Source organism: Parasteatoda tepidariorum, chromosome 12 (genome assembly GCF_982258835.1).
Source record: "Parasteatoda tepidariorum strain Cologne lab strain chromosome 12, Ptep-v5.0, whole genome shotgun sequence".
In the NCBI taxonomy this organism is placed as follows: domain Eukaryota; kingdom Metazoa; phylum Arthropoda; class Arachnida; order Araneae; family Theridiidae; genus Parasteatoda; species Parasteatoda tepidariorum.
In genome coordinates, this window is record NC_141766.1 from 59,763,868 (window position 1) to 59,786,410 (window position 22,543).

A 22,543-nucleotide genomic window follows, 5' to 3' on the forward strand; every position below is an offset into this window, starting at 1 on the left:
TTTCTTTCATTTATGTAATGCAATGAAAGATAATTTGATATTCTAATTTGAAACATCTTTCATATGTTCATTAAGTCAGGTACGTTTAGTCTGTCCAACATACATAAGATCACATTGACAAGAAATTTACTAAATACCTCAGCTATTATTGCATATCCCCCAATATATACGGAATTTTGGTAGTTTTAGAAAATAATACTCCAAATGGTAATAATGAAAATGTATTAACGTTTTAATAAACTACAGTTAAGAAATTTTTGTCCACCACTCTAATAAACAATTTTAATATATGTAATCAAAAGGTCAGATTCAGAATATAGTCAAGTTCTAAATTTCTGATAAAAATTATAAAAGTTCAATTTGTTTTAAAAATTTCCACTTTGGTTTACTGCCACTGGAAGTCTCAATTATTGGAGGGCATGTTATTGTTAGATATAAGGTCTTTAAAGTTGGTGAAATTCAATTCATTTAAAAGGAAAAGGACTTTAACCTAAAATTTATTCAAAATTTTATCTCTTATCTGTTTTTCAAAAATTAACGTGAAACAATCACATTATTAAAGGTCAAAGTAGAGAAATTGTTGGATTGTGTGATTAATTCTCTATAGATGGAATCAATAATATTGAAAGGAAATCCATAGTCAACAGCTTAAAAGCAAGAGAGCTTTTTATTCAGATAAATATTAGATTAAAAATTAGCAGCTATCTTTCATTTAAAGAGATGGGATGACAAGTTATGAGGGTGGATTGAAACTGCAAATGGTTTCTGATGAGCAGTAGATTCATATTTTTGTTAAATTGAGGCAAACTAAATTCTCAGAAACAAACAATTTTTTTAGACAATAGCAAAGCATATTTTTTAAAGGATAGTAAATATTTCTCCAACATTACACTTTGTAAAGACAGAATACTTTTTTATGAAAGTTTAATTTTCCTAATATAGTAAATTTTATAACAAAAATTTTATCTTTACTTATCTAGTGTACATAAGAAATATTTTACATAAAAACCAGAAAAACTAAAAATTCACAGCAAAGGTTTTCATGAAAAACAAAAATAAGTAAACTAAATTTGTTTCAGATCAGGATGTTATGCTGATTGTCAGCATTGTGAGCCATTAGATTTAGCATTTTATTCTATTAACTTAAATTATTTTATTATTTTATTTTAAAAAATGTGTAAAAGATTATTTTAAACACAGTAAATTAATTTTTAATAAATATTACCAGTCTAGTATATAGTATCATTTAACTGCAAATAAAAAATTATTATAAGAAAAAGATATGAAAATATTACAGGATAAGCATATTAGCAGACACAAGAATTTTTTCTAGAAATCTAACTCAAACCAGACACCTAGAAAAACAATAAAAGATAAAATTGCGGATCAGGTAGTGGTGTCAGATCCTCACCAGTTTTGCAAAAAAAAACGCTTCTCAATAATAAAAAACAAGTTTTTTACTTACTTGTTTAAAGATATTTTTTCAGCAAATGTAGTGCTGAAAATACTTTCCGGATTTTAAAGAAATTTCTATTTATTTTCCTAGTCAGAAAATAAGATTTTTTTGGCAACAGTTTATTAAATATCAGATCAGACTCATTCCCAGGAAATTTATGACACTAAAAAGTACATTAGCTAAAAGTAAATTTTAGAAGCAAAATTGACAGGATTATCTTAAAAGAACTTATAACTAATGAAGCACAAGATGCAGGTGTAGGAGCTTCAGGCATCTTAGTAGTTTTTGAAGTAGAAAAAGTTTTTGGCACACTAAAAAAGAGATCTTCAAAATCTTTGGATACAGCTACAGTTCCATAACCACTTCCACTACCACTTCCAGATGAAAAATCTGTTTTAATGAAAACAAAAGATTAGAAAACAAAATACTTAAAAATGATTTTTTTTGTTCCATTTTCTTTTAAACTAAAATACAGATCAATAATTTCTTTCTAGTTGTGATTAATTTTATTTTAGTGTGAATCTATGTTGTAAATAACCCTTCCATGCACAGGACTGAACAAAGATGAAGACACACACTCCAGAAAAAATAACACTATGAGTTACAATAGAAAAATATTTTTTGTATAATATTTATCAGAATTGGGAAGGTTTAGGACGGGATGGTTTAATCCACGGTTTAAACCGTCCTGTTCAAAACTGTCTTAAACTGTAAAACCCTTTTACTCAAAATTATGTTACAATTTAAAAAAATTCTTGTGGAAAATAAAAGGTTAATTTCTGAACAAGAAACAAAATGAAGACAAGTTTTTGTTTTATTAAAAAAGTTTACAGGATTCCCACGCCAAGAAAAACTTGCAATTGATACCGCACTTCCAAAGAATGGGAATTTATTCAAAAGAAAAAGATTTTATTTTTATTAGTCGATTTCAAATAAATATATTTTTCTCTTTTCTTTTTCTGTTCACTGATATGTATGCAATGCATTTTCCCCACCCCCCTCGTAAATCAAGCAGAAAACGAAGTCAGCATGCCACACCCTTGAGTTTGATTGATGGCCTAAAGGAAAAAATAAAACATTCCTCTCTTCCCTGCCTTCAATGTCACGGAGGAAATGACGTTTCTCTGGGTAAACGGGGGAAAAAAATTTCCCCTTCCTTACATTTTCCTCTACTCAACTTCAAGGATGAGTCCAATTTCCGCTTTTTTCGTGATAGTTTAAAATCGTTCTAGTTTAAAATGGCGGGGAAAATCGAGCAAAATTTTTCACGGTTATCTGGATACCGGATAAATGGTTCTCTACTATATTAAAAGCATTTTAATTCATATTTAAAAGATAAGGCATTCACTTTAATCATTCAATGAATTGTGCATCTTCAAAAGCTATTAAACTTTTCTTGTTATATTATTTTCCTTTAAAAAGTAAAAAGTATAAAAATGTTTATTTAATATCCGTAATTATTATGTGTACAATGGTTACACATACAGAATTTTTACCTTTTACCAATGTTCAAGGTTTTGGACACTTTAAGACCATTTAAAACAGTTTTAGTCAGTTTAGGACAGCTTATGACAGTAAAACCCACATGTTCTGTCCAAAACCAGTTGAGGACGTATAAAACCCCAATCCTGATATTTACTCATTTTTAATATAATTTACTATGTCTCTAGAATTCTTATTTTAACACTGATATAGAAAAGTTACGCTATTCATTCACTTCAAATAGAGAACCTTTTGCTGATAAAGGTGACACACATTTTAAATATGTATGGAGACTGACAGGGTAAAAGAACTTTCAAATGAATGTATAACATGCTGTTTGTGAGTGAAAACTCATCTGATAAGAATACACTGAACCTCAATGGTAAAACTAAACCATTAATTTTAAAATCTTACATTAAACAAAATATAAATTATCAACATACTTAACATTTTATACTGGAAATTAGAATGAACAGTAAACGCTGAAGCTCCCATTAGAGCATTAAATATCTCAAAAGCAAAAATAGACAGTAATTTTAGGGAAAGCTACACATAACGAATCTGAAAGCATATTGACTCACTGTTTAAAATAAAATTTAAAAAAAACAAATTGGTCGAACGAGAACTCTACTTGGAAGAATTTTTCCATTGATATTAAATGGTGATAACCAGCCAAGTAGATTAAACAGTTTAGATAACTCAGATATCAGCTGCAATTTTGTTACTGACGTTTCTTGTATTTAACCACCTTGAATGCCATCAGGGGTGATTGTGAGCCCAAGTCAAAATTCCGGAAAGTTTCTTGAGTTACAAAAAAACAAAAAACAAAAAAAAAAACAGTTTAAATTGAAAAATTAGAAAAAAAATTTAAACAAGGTTTTTTTCCTTTTTCTCAATATTTCTTAGTTTACTTAAAATATATTTAAAATTTTACACATACCTATGATGACCTGGAGAAGTAATTAAAATTTACAAATATGTCTTTCTTTCTTGAGTTTATGATTATAACAACTATTTACTGATAAAAAATGAATATTAATCATGAATATAAGCTTATAAAGTATCTCACTGGCTCTCCCTTACAAACACATAAAATAAACTGTGTTTTTAAGTTCGACCTTTGAAAATTTGTTTTCCGGTAATTTCCGTGATCAATAATTTTTTGAAACGGCTGGACCTTCGATCTCCGGAAACTTCCGGATCACTGTTAGCGAAAAATCCGGAAATCCGGATTTTTTCCGGAGCACAATCAGCCCTGTGCCATTGCAGGCCAGGAGTTTTGATTGAGTTGTCGACTTCTATAGGCTCAGACTGATTTATTTCTCTAAATTAAGGCTAACTACCAGAATGGTCTCCCATTTCTTTGATTCCAGATAACTTCTATTTAAAGAGCTATGGTGGCTCAGAAGATAGAGCCTCTGCTTCTTAATAAGGTGACCCAGGTTCGAATTAAAGTGGTGGCTGGTTGATATGAATTCTGCTCCCCACTTGCACCTAAACAGTATTAAAATAAAATACCCTCAGTGGTATAGATAGATTATGGGTTAGAATCCTCTTCCTGTTAGGCTAACTGTGGAAGTTTTTTGTGGTTTTCTTCTCCACGCAAAGCAAACGCAAGTTAGTTTTATCAAAAATCCTCCATGAAGGCTAGTTTGTCCCATTTCTTGATCTGGGAGTTTCTTGGTCTTCTGGGTTGGGTTCAAATTTACAAGGCTATGGAGTTAAACACTAAATCATAAACTCAGAATCGGGTCGGCTGCTTAATGCTGGTCATAAAATAAAATAATACCTCTATTCAAAAGAACAATGATCTTGCATTGAAGTTATAATACTTCAGTTTCATTGTTTACTCCACTCATCAGATCATCTGCAAAGAAATGTTACTGAACAATCAGAGAACCTTTAGTAAGTCCCCTGCTTCATCAATGGCAAGTTACTTCAGACATTTGGTGGTTTGATATGGTGCTAATGCTGTATTTTTTTCTTATGGTTCTTAGCTGCCAATCTTGAATTCGATCTAATGAATCTCTGATAATCTGTATGCTCAGAATCAACTTTGAATTGTCAATAGATTTTCTCAATGTCAGCTACTAGTGTAACTTAAAGAGTGTGAAACCTGGCAAGTATGAAAGCAAAAGGATCTTGTGCATAACATCAGTTTGTCATTGAGTGACTTCATTTGAAGACTTTGTTGATGCATCAAACAATACTCAAAATTTCATAATAGAATCTTGTATCTTTGTTATCACATGATGGGGCATGTAGAATGCATTTTTCAGACTTCAACAAATCTTCTTGAGACACCTGTTTCATGTGTCAATCCTTCATAAAAGATTACAAGAATAGCTAAGTCCTGAGAAACTCCCAGTCCTTGAATGGTAATCTTACAATGAATCTTCCTTTACTATATCTTGTCATGATAACTTAAAAAAGTTGTTTGTAGTATTTTCAGATTCACTTGTGTTTTGGTGTGAAATTTTGTCCAATTCCTGAAGGGTTTGCAAAAGTTTATCAATGTTACAACAGCAATATGTAGATTTGTGACAGCTCTTGCTGATGACAAATTAATTTTTCCAGAAATTACTCATCTGAAAACTGTTTAATGCAGCTATATTAAACTTCTCTAGCTCATGCATTCCTCCTTGAATTAGATTTGAAAATGTGTCTGCTCCCAAAAGCACACATATTTTATTTGGATGGCCAAAATACAGAAGTCTTTTGAAGTAGTCTAAGTTCTCCAAGTTCACTTAATTCTGAGGTAAGATGGATGCTACTTTAGAAAGCATTAAAGCTAAGATGTGTAAATTGAATCCTGGATCAAGCTCTGAACCAATAATAGCATTTACAAAGCATCTAATTTAATCATGGGTTTTGAAGATAGGCCAGATAAAGTAATATTCCCTTTTCTCTTAACCCCAAACAATCTTCTTTTTTAGAGTCAATAAGTTCTCCACAAATAACACTGAATCCAGATGAATCATACATTTGAACTATAGCAGTCAAAAGAATACTTCTATCTAGTTTTGGGCTGACAGAATAATGAACTGATGATTTATATTCTCTATCAATAATTGCCATCAAATTAGCAATTTTTTTTTTTTTTATGTAACAAAGAATAATTTTTCTTTTAGCAATAATTGCAAAGTTTACTTCTGCAACTAACAGCTGAAAGTCCCATATTCAAGCAATTAAAAGTTTTCCATTTGAAATTAAAGTTTTTCTTTCTAGAATAGTTCTCAAAAAAATTTTCACTGAACTTTTGGCCCTTTTAAACTTTAACTTAGGTTTTGGTAAAAGCACATTTCTCATTTCAAATCTATGTCCCCTTATCTAAAAATAAAAACTCAGCAAAAGTTAGCATTTTATTTTTCCTTTCAGATAATTCTCGCAATGAATTATTGTCCAGTTTCTTTTGCAAACAAAAGACTAAAATAGAATTCCATGAATCAACTAGTTGTTTTAGAATTTTTAAATTATTTAAACATTCGATTGACATGTCGGCAAGTCTCTCCATTTTTAGCTGACTCGAGTTGCAAACTAGGCTGCATGAATAATTTATCTAAATGGCAATAAACAAGGTCTACTTTATTATGATATCTATTTGTATCATAATAAAGTAGACCTTGGGCAGCACTTGCAAAGCTACTTTGTAAATGCTGTCTAAGACCTTTCAAAGTTAGCAACAGAAATTTGAATCTAATTTATTACCAAAAATGCGTCACCTTTTACTGATAATTTCAGATATTGCAACTTTTGATAATTTGGCACTAACTTATTGTTACACACAGTGGCTGTAAATAAATCAGGAAATGATATCCAAGTAAAAAGCTCACCTGAAAAAGTTCTCAATTCCAGTTTTGGAAGATATGTATAAGCCTTTTTGAGTATCTGTTGCAAGTGAAGTCAAAGTTTGATTCAACTGTGGTCTTGTCAATTCATTGTTTTGAACTTTCAAAAATTATTCAAAACTATCTAATTTATTTAATAACTTGAAAAGCCATGTTTCGTAAAAGTATAATTTTTTTTTTATCACAACTTATTTCAATATCTTGAAAGAAATTCCAAAATTCTAAATTAAGTTCACTTAATTGAAAAGAGATATAATGTTCAACATTAAATTGGATCTTCTAATAAAGCTTTGATAGAATTAGCTATTAGCCATAAGCTGCCATTGTAAGCTTATTTTTGACAACTCGTTTCAACTTAAGTAAATCATCCATGCTTTGTTTATCGAAACCCAATGCAAAATCATGACCCCCCTCTTAAAAATTTAGAATCAAAGTGGACTCGACGAACCATGTTCATGGGTGAAAACTCATGTCATTGAACTTCAATAGTAAAAAAAAAAAAAAACTAAACCATTTATTCTTAAACAAAATATACATTTTATTTTAAATTTAATGATTGGAATTACGGTGCATGTTTGAGCCATAAAAATCCCAAAAGTAAGCTCACATTACCAATCTAAAAGGGGTGAATAATCTCTAAAACTTAATATTTCTGACAAACACAAAATATTTTCATCAAGCAATATTGATTTAAATTCATTAAAGGTAAAAATAAGAAAGAAATGAATCATTTTATAGATGTTTAGCATGCTCAAGAAATTTTGTTAAGAGCGAAATTTAGAAAACTAATGAGATTATGTATTTTAATTTCGTATCGTAAAAAAAAATTAACACCTGCTATGAACAGGAAGATTTATCAAAGACAAATCAAATGTCCTTTAAAATACAGCAAGCTTCTAACAATAGTAAGAAAATATAAAAATTTGTGTATTAGTCTTAAGCTTTAACTCTATAGAGAACCTAAAAGCTGAAGATGTAGTCGTAAAAGTGTACAGCTTTTTGGAAAAAATATTTCTTTGGAAAAGTGTTGAGTGTAAAATACAATGGGGCTGTAATTATGAAAAGTCCTTATATTGCCTTTTAGCAAGAGTTTATAAAAATGTGATAAGAATAATGCTAGCTTTGGCAAATTAAGATTCAGAAACAAAACAGATGTAGCTTATTTTATAAAGTCCACTTATTAAACAAAAGAAAAAGTATTCATATATTACGTAGTTGGTATGAAGGTGAATATATTGTATGTCTCCCATGCGTGACTATACAACGCCTGGACATGCTGAGCATCAAATTATCGAGCTAATCTTGAGGAAAATTTGGTTAAGATATGGTTAAATACGTAAAAATTAAAATTAACATTAAGGACTCAAAACATTGGATTGCTCTCCTGGCCAAACTATGGGAACCATTTTTTCCAGATTGCAGCTGCTCCCAATATTTGGGAGTCAAAAATCTAAATCCATCATAAAAAAGTAAGTTTATTCCGAGGAAATACATTTTTTTCTGATTTTGCAATTTAAAATATGGTCTGCACTAGTTAATTAGCATATTTAAGATCACATCCTTGAACCATTAAGACTGAGACCTAGAACGGGAAGATTAGATCAAAAATTATTCAGGGTGGTGAGTTTTTTTTATTTTTGCGCACTGTACCTCACTAAACAATCTAAATCTTAGTGCTATTGTATAAAATTCTAATTAAAATATTATAAATTTATAACACAAACTTTTTTGTACAAAGTTCTTATAAACTTTACAGAAACAAACATTGTTTTATGTATGCATTGTTTTATGTAGTGTTAGATTAAGCCTAATTATTACAATATTAGTCTTTTGGTCATTGTGTTACGATTGCAGGCGAATTTGAATTTATAAAGATTGTGCAGCAGATTGACTGAATAAATTCTGCTACCAAGGTTCAGGTAAAAGTATTTAAGCACTCTAGAGTAAGACCCTCTTTTCACAACTTATGTCAGGGATGAGAGTAGTCAGAAAGTAAAAAAGAGGAATTTGCAAAAATTTGACAAAAAAATAGCGATTTTTAAACTTGAAAGCCATGTGATTATAAATCCCGATATGAGGCTTTTAAATCACGTGAATATGAAACTCTACATTGAAATGCGAAAATCTTGATGCGTGATTTTTAGATCACGTAAATACAAATCACGACGCATAATTTTTAAATTGCGATTTTTAAACTTGAAAGCCATGTGATTATAAATCCCGATATGAGGCTTTTAAATCACGTGAATATGAAACTCTACATTGAAATGCGAAAAGACACATCTTGATGCGTGATTTTTAGATCACGTAAATACAAATCACGACGCATAATTTTTAAATTGCGCGATATTACAACCGCAAAAACGAATCATGACATTGGATTTTAAGCTCGCGTGAATACGAATTGCTACATAGGGTCTTAAAAGCGCATAAATACAAATCACGATATTGGATTTTTAAATCTCGTAAATAAGAATGCCAATGTATGATATTTAAATCGCCTGAATAAGAATCGCAACGTTCACCTTTTTAATCAGGTAAATACGAAAATTGATGTTTGATAATAAAATCATGATTCTAAAAATGCATGAATTCAAAACACGATATTGGATTTTAAAATCTCGTAAATAAGAATCATAATATACGATATTTAAATAGAGTAAATAAGAATCTCCAAGTGCAACTTTTAAATCAGGTAAATATGAAAATCGATGATTGATATTAAAATCGCGTGAATACTAATCGAGATATTTGCAGAGTCTGGACAAGGGACTTCTAAAAGGCTTGTTTGTATTGTTTTTGTTTAGTCATAATAAATAAAAATTTACAAGATTAATTGAATGAGCAAATAAACATTTTCACCGCAAATCCACCTCTATTTTTTATTTTGTCGTTTGCTTTCATGCCAGAATACAGGAATCAGCGACGTTAGAATTACGAAAATACGAGCTATCCGACGGACAGATAAAAAATACAGAAAATCTTATTTTCTGTGCGTGAAATCGGAGAAAATAGCTAATATAAGTAAAAATGTGGAAGGGATAACAACTAGGACGTAGTTTTAATTTTCCGTTTATCTTTGAAAATCGTAAATAAATATAATTATTTTATTTCAACCACTGAATTTAAAAGAAAAAAGCGGGATATTTATAAATAAAAAAGAAACCAAAACTTTTAGAGAATCGGAGTTTTTGATAAAAAGGCTGAAATTCGTGAGACAAAAGCGAAAAAATCTCATCCCTGTATAAAGGTTAACCAGTTTTATCCCAAAGAAATTATTTTCAGAGAAACTTCAGAGGGTGGAATAATTTCGGTCCGCGGAAAATTAAATTCCTCATAAAATATTTTAATTTGAGCAAAAAAAATATTTCCACAGAAATTAGCGGGAAAATGGAAAAATCTGAACAAAAAGTAGAAATCAGCGAATCCACGGAAGAATCACATCCCTGTTATGTAGAGCTAAAGGGAAACATTACTCAAGGTGAAACAAAATTTAAACTAATTGATGTTTTCATAATCTGAAAACATCAGACAAAATAATACAAGTGTAACATATTTATTTTAATATTAGAAGTAGAAGTATCATATTAATTTAATACTATTCAATTTTAAGTTCAGAATCTAAACAGAATAAAATTAAAAGATTATTTAGCGAAAAAAAATAGTTTTTACAACAAAATTTCCTGATTGTAAAACTTAATATGTTTGTAGAGGACTTCAGATTTTGCTATTTTCTTCATTCTTAATCTGGATTGTATTTTAAATATAAGGTTCTACACTTTAGTTAAAGAGCATTTTCTGTCCATTGGTAATTTAACTTATTTCATTTTGAAAAAAGGGATTATACATTAGGAGTAGACTAACTAGAGTTTTTAGTGTATGATTATTGAGGGTAAAACTAAAAAAGAAAGAAATTATGCATGTAAAAAGAATTTAGTTTCTTTCCTTCACAAAAATGCTCTAATATACATCATGAATATATTTATTTTTAGTTCACAAATATCTTTTACAATTAGTTCTTTTTTTAGTTCAAAAGATATGACTAATAATGAAATTAAGCACTATATGCATTTCAATAAAATATTGTTAGATAAACAAATCATAAAAATTATTAGGTATAAAAAACGACAACCTTGGATGCCATTATATTTCAAAATTTTTTTTTAATTTTATGTTTTTCAAAAGATATGACTAATAATGAAATTAAGCACTATATGCATTTCAATAAAATATTGTTAGATAAACAAATCATAAAAATTTTTAAAAAATTATTAGGTATAAAAAACGACAACCTTGGATGCCATTATATTTCAAAATTATTTGCATAAAATGAAATAATATTGCAGTTTCAGCAAAGCAATAATTTTATTATCAAGTAATTTTTATATTATTTTAGAGAGAACTTGAATAAAGAGTTATGTGAAGAGAAATTATAAGTGTTTAGGAAATTGAAGATAACAAGCAATAATTTTTAAAGATACCTGAATTTTCCCATTCAACATCTAATCCTTTGTAAGCATGACTCAATTTAGTGCTTATTAAATTAAGTGTTAATATTTGTTGATTTATAACAGCATTCCCATTCGGAAGAACAAAATCTTTTATCACACTATTACTAGTCGCATTGATATTTCTGGAAGAAAAAAAAAGGAAAACATAATCAACAGTTATTGAAGACAAAAATATAGAATACATTTCTTGTTAAAAACTTATGAAATGACAAACATACTATAATGTTTTTTTGATGAAAAATCAACATATGGGTGCCCAACAGTATTAAAAAGATGTTTTTGCGTTCTAAATAAATCTTATCATTGATAAAATTTCAGTAATGAAGAGGCCGCTACATCAATTCTCCTTTTACTCCCAAAACAAATTGAAATCCATTTGGTACATTAATAAAAAATGGATTAACTGAATTTGAACTCAATTTGATTGAAAAGTTTTATTATTAGCAATTAAGACCGATTGGAATAAACATCAGCACTTTTTAAGGCCTATATATAAATTTTTAGTGATACTATGCCGAGCACTGTTTAAATTTAATCAGCACTTTTATATCTGAAGTCTAAATGTAGAGATATATATTTTAACAAAATATCACATTTCAACTATAGCCTTTACCAGATATAAGTTCCTCATATAAAGAAGGGTGGATTCTGATTAAACATCTATCTGATTAAAATTCTATCCCAATGACAACAAAAATCATTGAAATAAAAAGGTAAATACTCTTCTTATTAGTTAGTCAGTGTTAAAGGAGGGCAGAATATGTTTGATGGCACAAACCAAGTACAGGGGGAAAAGGATGCTGTCCTGGGAAAATCTTTGATCCAATTAAAACAAAAATCAATCAATCAAATCAAGTAAATAAAATCTCAGAAATTTTAATAAATTTTATAACAGAGAAATTAGCACTGAAATGAGTAATCACTTTTTGGCATGCAAGATTTGCGTCGATTCAATAGCAACCTTTTATTTTTAAATTTTTTTTTATATATAAATATTGCATTAAGTTTTTTCTCTTTTTTTAAAATTTCAATACTTTTTATGCATATTATTACAACACTTGAAAATTGAATCACAAATCTGATTATTCCGTTGCTTTCATGAATGAGCTTTATGTATTGAAAATCGATTTTCACATGGGTTTTAAAATGTCAATATATTTCAAACTATGTAATTACGACATGGAAAATTTGAATAGCACATTTGAGCAATCACTTTTAGTCGCAGTTACTGTATTTGAGGTGATTCCATAAAAAAATCAAAATAGCAGCAATCGCAAACTAACAATAGGCTCACTAAAATTAATTGAAAAACATTGTTAAACCCAGACAGACAAAAAAAAGTGACAAAATAATGCTTAAACATCGGAAAATAATGTAAGTTCTGCTAAAAATAATCTTTAAGAAACGTAAAATCCTGGGGGGGAAAGGTTGCATAAAGAAAGTATGCATTACATTCTAGATTTCAACGCTGATCGTCGCCAGGATTGATCAGGACACCTGACTGAACAGTTTCTGAATACAGACCTAATTTACTTTTTTCAAAACATAAATAACTACATAAACTACAATCAATCTTTATCAAAAGCAAAGTTATCGCGATGTGTGGTATATGATTGCTGAATATTAATTTGTTCTGAAGTGTCTCTTGGAACTTTAAAATTTTCAATTGTGCTCAGCATAGATTCAAGGCCTACCACACGAAAAAAGTCAGCAATTAGATTTCCAAACACATCCTCAGTAACGTTTTGAAGAGTTTTCAAAGGGAGGAAAATCTCCAATCATTTCCTTCTCTTTCCCTTCTGCCATATGAACAGCTGTTGAGTGTAGGAAAGGAGCATGGAGTGGAGAAGCATAGGAATGAATGAAGGAATCAGAAAGGAATGAATGAAGAAAATCAGGATGGTGCCAGGATAACCTCAGCTGTAAAACAAGCGTTTGCCCCTCCCCGTTTTTTTTCAGGAAATATGTCTCTCCACTCCCCTTTTTCTTTAGCTGGATGTTAAAAACATGTGAATGTTTGATGAATAAAAGGTGCTGATGAGCTTGGGATAACCTTGAATATTCTTACAATTAAAATGTTCAAAAAGAATTTCAAACTTTCAACTGAAGGTCAGTGAAGAGGAGGAAGAAGCAATGTGTGAGAATTTTACACAGGGATAAAAGAAAGACCGTTCTAGGCAGAGTCAGTAAAAAAAAATTTGAATAAACGGTTTTCTGAAACCTGATTTGAGAATCGAAAATAGGGGAAGAAAATGCACAATATAGAAGCTCATTTTAAATGCTTGGGAGAGCGCTTTTATTGGGGTATTTTCTTTTCATTGCTCATATTTCTGTCTTTGAGTTAGATTATCTTCCTCAGCTTATTATTATTTATTTTATCGTTAAATCTTCAATTCTGATCCTCTGTTGCGTTTTTGTTTTATAAATATTTTTGTTTTATTAATATTTTTGTTTCATTAATATTTTTGTTTTGTTTATACTATTTTTTTTAATTTCGTTTTGTTTTAGCATAACTTGTTTCAAAGTAATCTATTTTAAATGCCTCCCATTAAAAAGAAAAATTATACAGCTGTGTTTAAGCTGTCAGCAATTAAAAGAGAAAAAGAAACTGTAATAAATGGTTTCAAAAAAGAGGAAATCATCCCGGGACAAAACGAAACCCATACTGAAAGTGTGAGTGACGGAGCAAAACCTGAAATAAACAATGAACTAGTAAACCTATTTTGCTCTGCTACAGAGAGCTCTGATTTTGAGGGATTTTTAATGCAGTGATATAAATATATATAGTGATAGGCGATAGCTGAATAAACTATTCTTTAGTTTTTCTTTGAACAAAATTTGTTTGGATTTATCCTTTATTTCTAAAACAAGATTTTGAATTGCTGATTTAAAAATAGGATCATTTCATTTTTATTTTTAACAATTTTAATACTTATTTTAATGGTTTTTGATACATTATTTTTTCATATTTTAATGGTTACTTCAAATTAAAATAAGAAATTGCTTAATTTTACTTAGAAAGATATTGAAATCTATTTATATACTAGGATTGTTACTATTTTTTCCTTTTTTTTTGCATATTGAATATCCTTTTATTGGTTTTTATTTATATAACTATTTAAATTATATATATATATGCATATTTAGAGCATGTGTTAAGTCTCAAATCAAGTCCTGCATTAGTATAGTAAAATTCAGCACTGTGTGCACGATATTGCGGCATATCCTGAGGAAAGCTTTTTTCTTTCTGCCAATTTTTAGGTCACATCGTTTCTTCGCAAAATTACGGTATTAAACAAAATTGTTGATACTATGAAAAACAGTTAAATTTATTTTCAACTGTCATGTAGAAACTATATTAAAAGTAATTTATTTGACTAATCTTTTTCGAAATTCTTTTTATTTTATTTATATAAAAAAACTTATTGGTATATTCACTGCTTTTTCACAAAATATGCCCTCCAAGGAAGAAAGATTTCTTAAAAACTTTTGCTATTTGAAAGAAAAAATTTGTGTAAAATATAATTACTTTGTTTGACCGTTACCATTCCAGCAATTTTTAGAGCCCTGCTCCATTTGAGAATGGGAACATATTTTTATCGGCAGTTCTTGCCAGAATTTTTTTATTTTCTTAGTTTTCTTTTTTAAGTTGTCAACTAATCTTTCAATACTTGTTCCTGCTGCAGTAGTGGGTCTAGCTCCAAGGTTATGCAAAAACTTCAGCTTTTCTAAAGTAATTTCTTGTCCATTAACATCTCTTTTTCCAAGGCGAGGTTTGCCACATTTGTGGAATAACTAAAAAAAATAATGCTTACTATTTCATCATTCTGAACAAAGTAAAATTATATCAAGAAATGAAACAATTTTACTAAATCATAGGTATTAGTCAGAGCTTTCTCTATACAAAATGCTAATTAATAAATGCTACTTTTTGTGTTTTATAAAACTTACAAGTCTGCAAGGATTGGGATTTTTTGTCTTATAAAGAGAGCAATGACCAAAAAAAGCTTGAAAACTGAATTAATTAGAATTAGCCAAGATCTTTTAAAATAACTCAAGGAAATGTTCAGAAATATTTATTCAATTAAAATATTTCTAATTTTCTTATTTATAAACAGCAACCCTAATTAGGATTACAATCACAACTTAATTTAAAAAATAATTTCAATTTCAATGTTGGTGCTCCATTTGTAGTTTAACCTGAAAGTAACATTTAGCTTAGGAATAAAATAAGTTTTAAAGACAATCACTAAAATTATCCAAAGTGATGCTTTTGTTGTGACCAATTGATTATTCACTTAGGAAAACAATTAATATAGGTTGCATTAGTAGGTAAAGATAAGTTTCTAAATACCTTTTTTGAAATCAAAACTCCATTCTCTTGAAAATTCATTACAGCTTCAGATATTTTAATGTCAATTGGTTCTAGTATAGATTCAATGTTATAAGAATTTTCAAGTCTAGATACAAGATTTATTAGAGAATCTAAAAAAAAAAATATATATATATTTTTAGGGGCTATTACAGATCACAATATCAAGGGGAAGGCCTATGGCTGGTTCCCAAAACAGAAAAATATTGATTACTATGTTTAAAAAAAAAAATCAGGGTAAATGATAGTTCAGGAATGAAATTGTTAAAAACATTTCTTAAACCTGCAAAAGATTATACCAATCAGTGCAAAAGGCAATAGATACAGTGTGCAAAATAAAAAATGGACCACCATGAAGAACTTTTGATCTAATCATTGACTCTTCACTTTCAACTTCAACTCAATCTTCTTTTCAAGGACTCAATTTTCGAACTCTTAATGGTTCTAGAAGGTGACCTCAAATATGCTATTTAATTAGTGCAAACAATATTTTAAGTTACGAAATCAGACACAAAAACATACTTCCTCTGAATAAATATACTTTTTTTTTACTGATTCATATTTCTGACCACCAAAATATAGGGGGTAGCCGCAATCTGGTCAGGAGAGTGGTTCAATGTTAGAATCCCTTAATGTTAATTTTACTTTTTGCCTTATCTTGAGAAATGTCAAAGGGAATTGAAAACTTTTTGCATACAGTTATGAAATGCATTTATGCAAAGATAATTCCATGCGAAAAATAGCTTTAAATAAATATTTATAATTTTTTATTTCATTTAATATTAATCGAAAAAAATTTTAATTGTTAGTTATACTCTTTTATCTTAAAGAACTCGAATTTTAGACATTTGGCTTTTTTGAAATTCAATTTCTCAAGAACTATTCAATCAATTTCGCACAACTTCTTATCTTACCATGTAAAATTATATTCTTTAAAATGATGTAAAAAATTGTATACCTTACAAATAAACATTTTTTTGACCATTATTAAATAAAATAATAAATATTTAATAAAAGTTGTTTCCGCTTGGAATTAACTTTGGATAAATGAATTTTATTATTGGGGGCAAAATTTTTCAATTCACTTAAAAAGTTTTCGAGATATAGCGAAATATGCGAAAAGTAAAATTAACATTAAGGGATCATTATGTAACTATTGGGACCATATTTCCCAGATTGCAATTACCCTCTATATTTTGGGGGACAGAAATCCGAATCCGTTGAAAAAATATATGTTTATTCAGAGAAAGTACGTTTTTGTGTCTGATTTCATAACTTATCGTTTGCACTTATTAATTAGCATATTTGAGGTCACCCCCTCAAATCATTAAGAATGAGTCTTTGAACATAAAAATCTGATCAATAGATCATTATTCAGGGTGGTCCGTTTCTTATTTTGTGTACTATACATGGAAATATTGAAGATAGTGGTAAGAAATCGGCATTACCTACTTTAGTGTTAAAACAAATGAAGAAGTAGAAAAAATATCTGAAGTAGAAGATAGAGATGACAAGTGATAAAGAAGCCGAAACAAGAAGTTACAAAAAGATTCTTGTAAAGCAAGAGACAAAAGGCAGAAAAATAATAAAATGGTAATAAAGAAGTTTATTTTTGTACTATATTTAGTGGTTAAAAAGCAGTGGCCAGAGCTAGATAAGGTTCAAAATATGATAAAATTTCCAGGTTGCCAACTTAACATATCTTGCAACATTAAAATTCTTTTTAAAATCTATGTAAAAAATCACACATATCTACCACATTTGTGCAAAATATCTTAGGATTGGATTGGATTGAATGTAGAAGTTTTATGGCACAAGATCCAAAGGAGGATATGCTGAGCCAAACACAAAATATCTTAGGATGCATTAGGGGCTTTATTAAAGAATCTGCGTAAACATTATTACAATCATGCAGTGTTTTTGTACTTTTAGCAGATGCAAAAAAGAATTGTAAAAATAATAAAAAGCACTGCTTGAACAATTATTTAAGATTAATGTCTGATTTAACAGATGTTGTTGAACACATATTTAATGTTATTAAATATTTGTTTACATGCAATTAGATAATTTTAAAAAAATTAATCAATATGCATAGTTTGATTTTTGATTTTAAGATTAACGTTGCATATCTTTTTTAATTGTATGCTATATCATTATATAATATATTAAATAGTATATAAAATATTATTATGTATAAAAGATCAATTAGCAGTAATCTATCAGGAAGTCAATTGTGTCACAATTTAAAAATATTAACAAAAAATTATAAAACGTTTCAATTTTTAAAAAAGTACAAATTGAAATAGTATTACTTGTATATTATATCACAACACAATAAGTATAATTATTGGAGCTTATAAAAGTGATAAACTGATAAAGAGTCTTAATGCTTTTTTGTTAAACATTATGAAGTGCTAAAATTTCCTTTCCATAAACTTCAAATTATTCCTTGTAAATCAATTTAAAATATCTAATTTGATTAGAATAAATAAATTATTATATAAAATTCAGGCTCAACAGCCGGAATCAAAACAGATGTTAAATTCATAAAATTGTTTTAAGTGCTTTTTTTTTTCCTTTTTATTAACCATTTAACGTGCTTCATCTTTAATGCTTTATTTTCAATCTAACAAACAATTCTTTGAAACAATATAAAAATTAACACTTAATCACTTTAAAATTAAGTGTTCAGAATAAGAATGAATTATTTCATTTATTTACTTTAGGATTTTTAAGACAGCATTATTTTATTTTATAACGGTGCGGAAGAGCAGAACCAATTAGGAGTTAACAACTGTCAATGTTTAACTCCATAGTCTCATAATTTTGAACCTAACCCAGAAGACAAGAGAACTTCTTAATCAAGCAGTGATGCAAATTTGTCCCCATGGAGGACTTTTTGGTGAAATTATCCCACATTTGCGTTACGTAAATCACGAAAACCTTCCATGGTTAGCTCAATGGAAAGGGGATTCTAACCCATGCTCCATCTACCACTTAAGATATTTTAGGTCAGCACTGTGATCAATCGAAACAAAGGCAAATTCTGTATTCGAACCTGTGTCCTTCATTGTGAGGTTAACCGTCTATCCCCTTAACCACCACAGCTTCCCATGAATTATTTGAAAACTTTTATTTGTTAAAAATGTAAACACTTTTCCCCTTGTTAAAGCATTTAATTGTAGAATTTACTTGCTAATTTCATTATAATAATATTTTTGTTTTTACCAAGTAGATATAGTTATCTGATAGGTGTTAAAACATTGGTTTTGAGCAATTATTTTATGCAGTTTATAATCACTTATGTTTTTAAACATCAATGCTGTCATAGGAATGTTGTAATAACAGGTATGAAAACAGGCTTTTTTGACCTATTTTAGAAAAAAATTTAATGTAGACATTTAAAGTAAATAAATTTTCACAAATAATTATGCTAAATATATACATAGATATAGAAAAATTGGAAATTTAAATTTTCATTTACCCCAAAAGTAATGTTGAATATTATTCAGAAAGCAAAACTTGTTACAAATGTAGTATCAAATTTATGTGATGGTGGTCCATCCTTTGAATTATTTAAAATACATTTTTCCTTTTAATTTTTCAAATTTTCATTTTCAGTTCCTTCTAGTTTCTTTCTTTTCTAGTATATAATTGCGCAAAATTGTAAACCATTACATTTCACTGAAAACATTGAAACTGAAAACATTTTAATACTTCATTGTTCCACAAAACAGCTGAAAAATTTTTTGTGATATTTCTTTCTTTCATAAGTTCAAGGTTTCATCAGTTCAAGGGCCAAACAAAAAGGTTTTGCTTTTTATTTTTACACAACTCCAATTTACTATATTGCTACTATAATTAATACTAACATTTGACGCTTATTGTATTTAATTAAAAGAAATAAATAATTCAAATTTTTATGTAGGTTGATATTGGGAAGGTTTTAGAGGTAACAAATATTATTAAAACTGACATGCAACAAAAATATGCAAACCTTGATTCAGTATAATGTTTCAAAAAAAGAGCCTTTACCTATAAAAGAGATCCATTCATTACCAAAAGAGATGTGATTGTTCAGGCAATTATTTAAGACATTTAAACAATAAGGAGAACAAGGTTTAAGATCTGGTAAACCATGACAATGAGGACAATAAGCCATTTTCATTAATGAACGGCTACATTCAGGAGTAGGACCAACCTGAAAACATTTTGAAATTAGTATTTAAGTAATATTTTTCAATGATTGTATATAATAACTGCTCCCACTGAAAAAAAATTTATTATTTAAAGTAAATAAAGAACACAATATGATAAAAAAGTAATCAAAATAAAGTTATTATTCTTATGTCAGACAGGCCTAATTCCTTAAGAGTTGAGTGGAGAAAAATAACTTATGTGTTTATGTTCACAAAACATGATTTTGGATTTACATTGGGCCATTTGATGCCTATGTAAGACAAAATTATAGTCTTTCACTGTTAATGTGTTACATCTGAATTCAGAGTTGGCAAAATTTTCAAACAAAAATAATAATAACCCCCTGGTAAAAATCATGGTATTTATTGTTCTCTCCAAAATCCCTCTGTAAACTAACCAAAACACTTGTATCATGGATTGAATTCTTTAAAGGTTTAATTTAAACACAGCAAAAAGATATAAAATTTGGCAAAGCAAAATTAACAACTTTTTATAATCTTTGTGCAGGAAATAGCCTAAATCTGGATGCTAGTGCTTAACTTAAGCATTTAAAAAAACATAATAGGTTAAAAAAACTTATAAATAAACCCAAAATTTCACAGCGCTATGCAGCGGCACTTATGATTCTAGGCCTTAAATTTTGGTATGTGAGGCATACCTAATGGGGCAGCCTATTTGCTGATTTTTTTTCTTTTTACTTTTCTTCTAGAAGTTGAAGATTTTATTTTGTTGAATTAAACTTTAAAAATTTCCTTTTCATCCTTCCCTTTTTTTTCTTCTGAGGCAATCTATTTTTATATTTCAAAATAAATAATACCCTAAAGAATTAACAATACATGTTAACACTTACAGCTGAAGGTCAACTTAATTATTTTTACTTTCTAAAATATGCGATTTCAGAATTTGAAAATGTAGGAGAAAAATGATGCAACATAATTAGTATGTGTATAAATATAGAATCTATGAACAGGCTTAAGATTTCAGGGAGTTTGTTTTTTTCCATAATTTCTTTGACTACTGACTTGAGGAAAGATTTTTAATTATTTATTCTATAATCAAAATTTATTTTAGCAAGATCATTAATCAATTTATGGTTCAAATTAGCACAAAGCAAGATCATGATGAGGTGGGTGCTACCAATGACACTGGCAGACATTTAGTGGATGAGTTTGTGCTAAGTAGGGTATACTCATTCATAGATCCAAAATATGTATGAATTTGGATGAGTATTTCTAAAGAAATTTAAAAAAACTACTAATGAGCCATCAAATTTATATACTGTCATCATAAGTAAAGCTCCATTGCACATCAAATGTTCTTCAAATTTAAGATATAGGACAGAATTTTATGCCAATAAAAATATTTAATGATGCCGATAAAATAATAATATTTATAAGTAAAATTAATTAATGATGAAATAATAAAAAAATACTATATTTACAACAAATAGAGCAACTAAAAAAATACCTCCATAATATTTTTTACTACATCTTTACCAACTGAAAGAGCTTGTACAAAAGTTCGTGTTGCAGTGAAAGATCTTTTAATATCCAATGTTAGCTTGCCAGGTACATCTCCAAATGGTTTAAGTTCATTCATATTTTCAATGACACACTCCAGGTATTTGTTATCAAATCGATGTTGTGCGTTTAACACCTACAAAAATATTAATCACACAATTTCGTCAGCAAAATACTTTTTCATATTTACTGATTCTAAAGGCTTTAAAACAAATAAAAATATGTAGGCAAACTCATGCCTAGTATACTGCAAGGTTTCATGTGAACCATTAATGTGAGACCTTTTTTCTTCGAAAGTTTTATATGCACAATTATCTGTACAATCAGGTTACAGTTGTGCCACAGAGAAATTAATGATTTTAACCATACAAAAAGAAATTAGGAATATCAGGACAACTATGAACCCGACATAAACCAGTTCAGATGAAACTATGAAATCGACAAAAATTAAACTTGATATTTAAAATTTGAGAAAGATAAAGTAATTAAGTTCATTAAAAGTAATTTAGTTGATTTTTTGATTAAAGCTTTAACTAAGATAAAAGACTAAATATATTTTGTAATTGCCAGTTTACAAGTTTGAAGGAATGAGGTTTCTTCAGTAAGAAAAATAGTCTCCCTCTTCTAGTGGTTTTTCGAATTTATGATTTCTGACTCTCCGTTCCTCTTCCTCAAACCTCCTTACTTCAAACTGGCAATCTGGCATGCGGCCTTATCGAATATTGCTACTGTAATTGTTTAATGCTTAGTGGAAAATATCAAGCAAGCGCAATTCAAGTCTCATTAGCTTACAAAAAATGTTTATTAAGCTAGAAAATATTTTTTAAAAAAATAGCACAATAATAGAAAAACAAATAAAATATTGAAACATATAACTTCTAGAAAATATAATTATCAAGAGGATTCTATTTACTTTCAACATAATACAGCTATACTAACTCCTACAAGCCTAATCTTGGTTTATCTTACATATATATACAGTGGAGCATCGTTTATACGACGCCGAAGGGACCACCGAAAAACGTCGTATAAACGATAACGTCGTATAATCGATTTTTACTTCTAAAACTGCAACTAACTCTGTTTTCAGTTAATTTTAATGTTTAACGTGTTGATTTACATAAATTTCTAAATTAGACAAAGCAAAACAAACA

General features: G+C 28.7%; 1 protein-coding gene across 2 annotated transcripts in view; it reads right to left on the reverse strand.

Moving 5' to 3' along the window:
• Window positions 1-534: 534 nt before the first annotated feature.
• The window catches only part of LOC107449382 (glypican-6), a 51,503-nt gene continuing 29,494 nt past the window's right edge, over window positions 535-22,543 (reverse strand). For both annotated transcript variants that reach the window (XM_087155992.1, XM_016064891.4), the window contains exons 4-9: window positions 21,337-21,525; window positions 19,705-19,870; window positions 15,652-15,782; window positions 14,827-15,092; window positions 11,268-11,419; window positions 535-1,846 (exon numbers count right to left, since the gene is read on the reverse strand). In XM_087155992.1, the coding sequence (XP_087012118.1) occupies window positions 1,632-1,846; window positions 11,268-11,419; window positions 14,827-15,092; window positions 15,652-15,782; window positions 19,705-19,870; window positions 21,337-21,525 (1,119 nt within the window). In that variant the 3' untranslated portion in view covers window positions 535-1,631. The remainder of the gene's footprint in view (window positions 1,847-11,267; window positions 11,420-14,826; window positions 15,093-15,651; window positions 15,783-19,704; window positions 19,871-21,336; window positions 21,526-22,543) is intronic.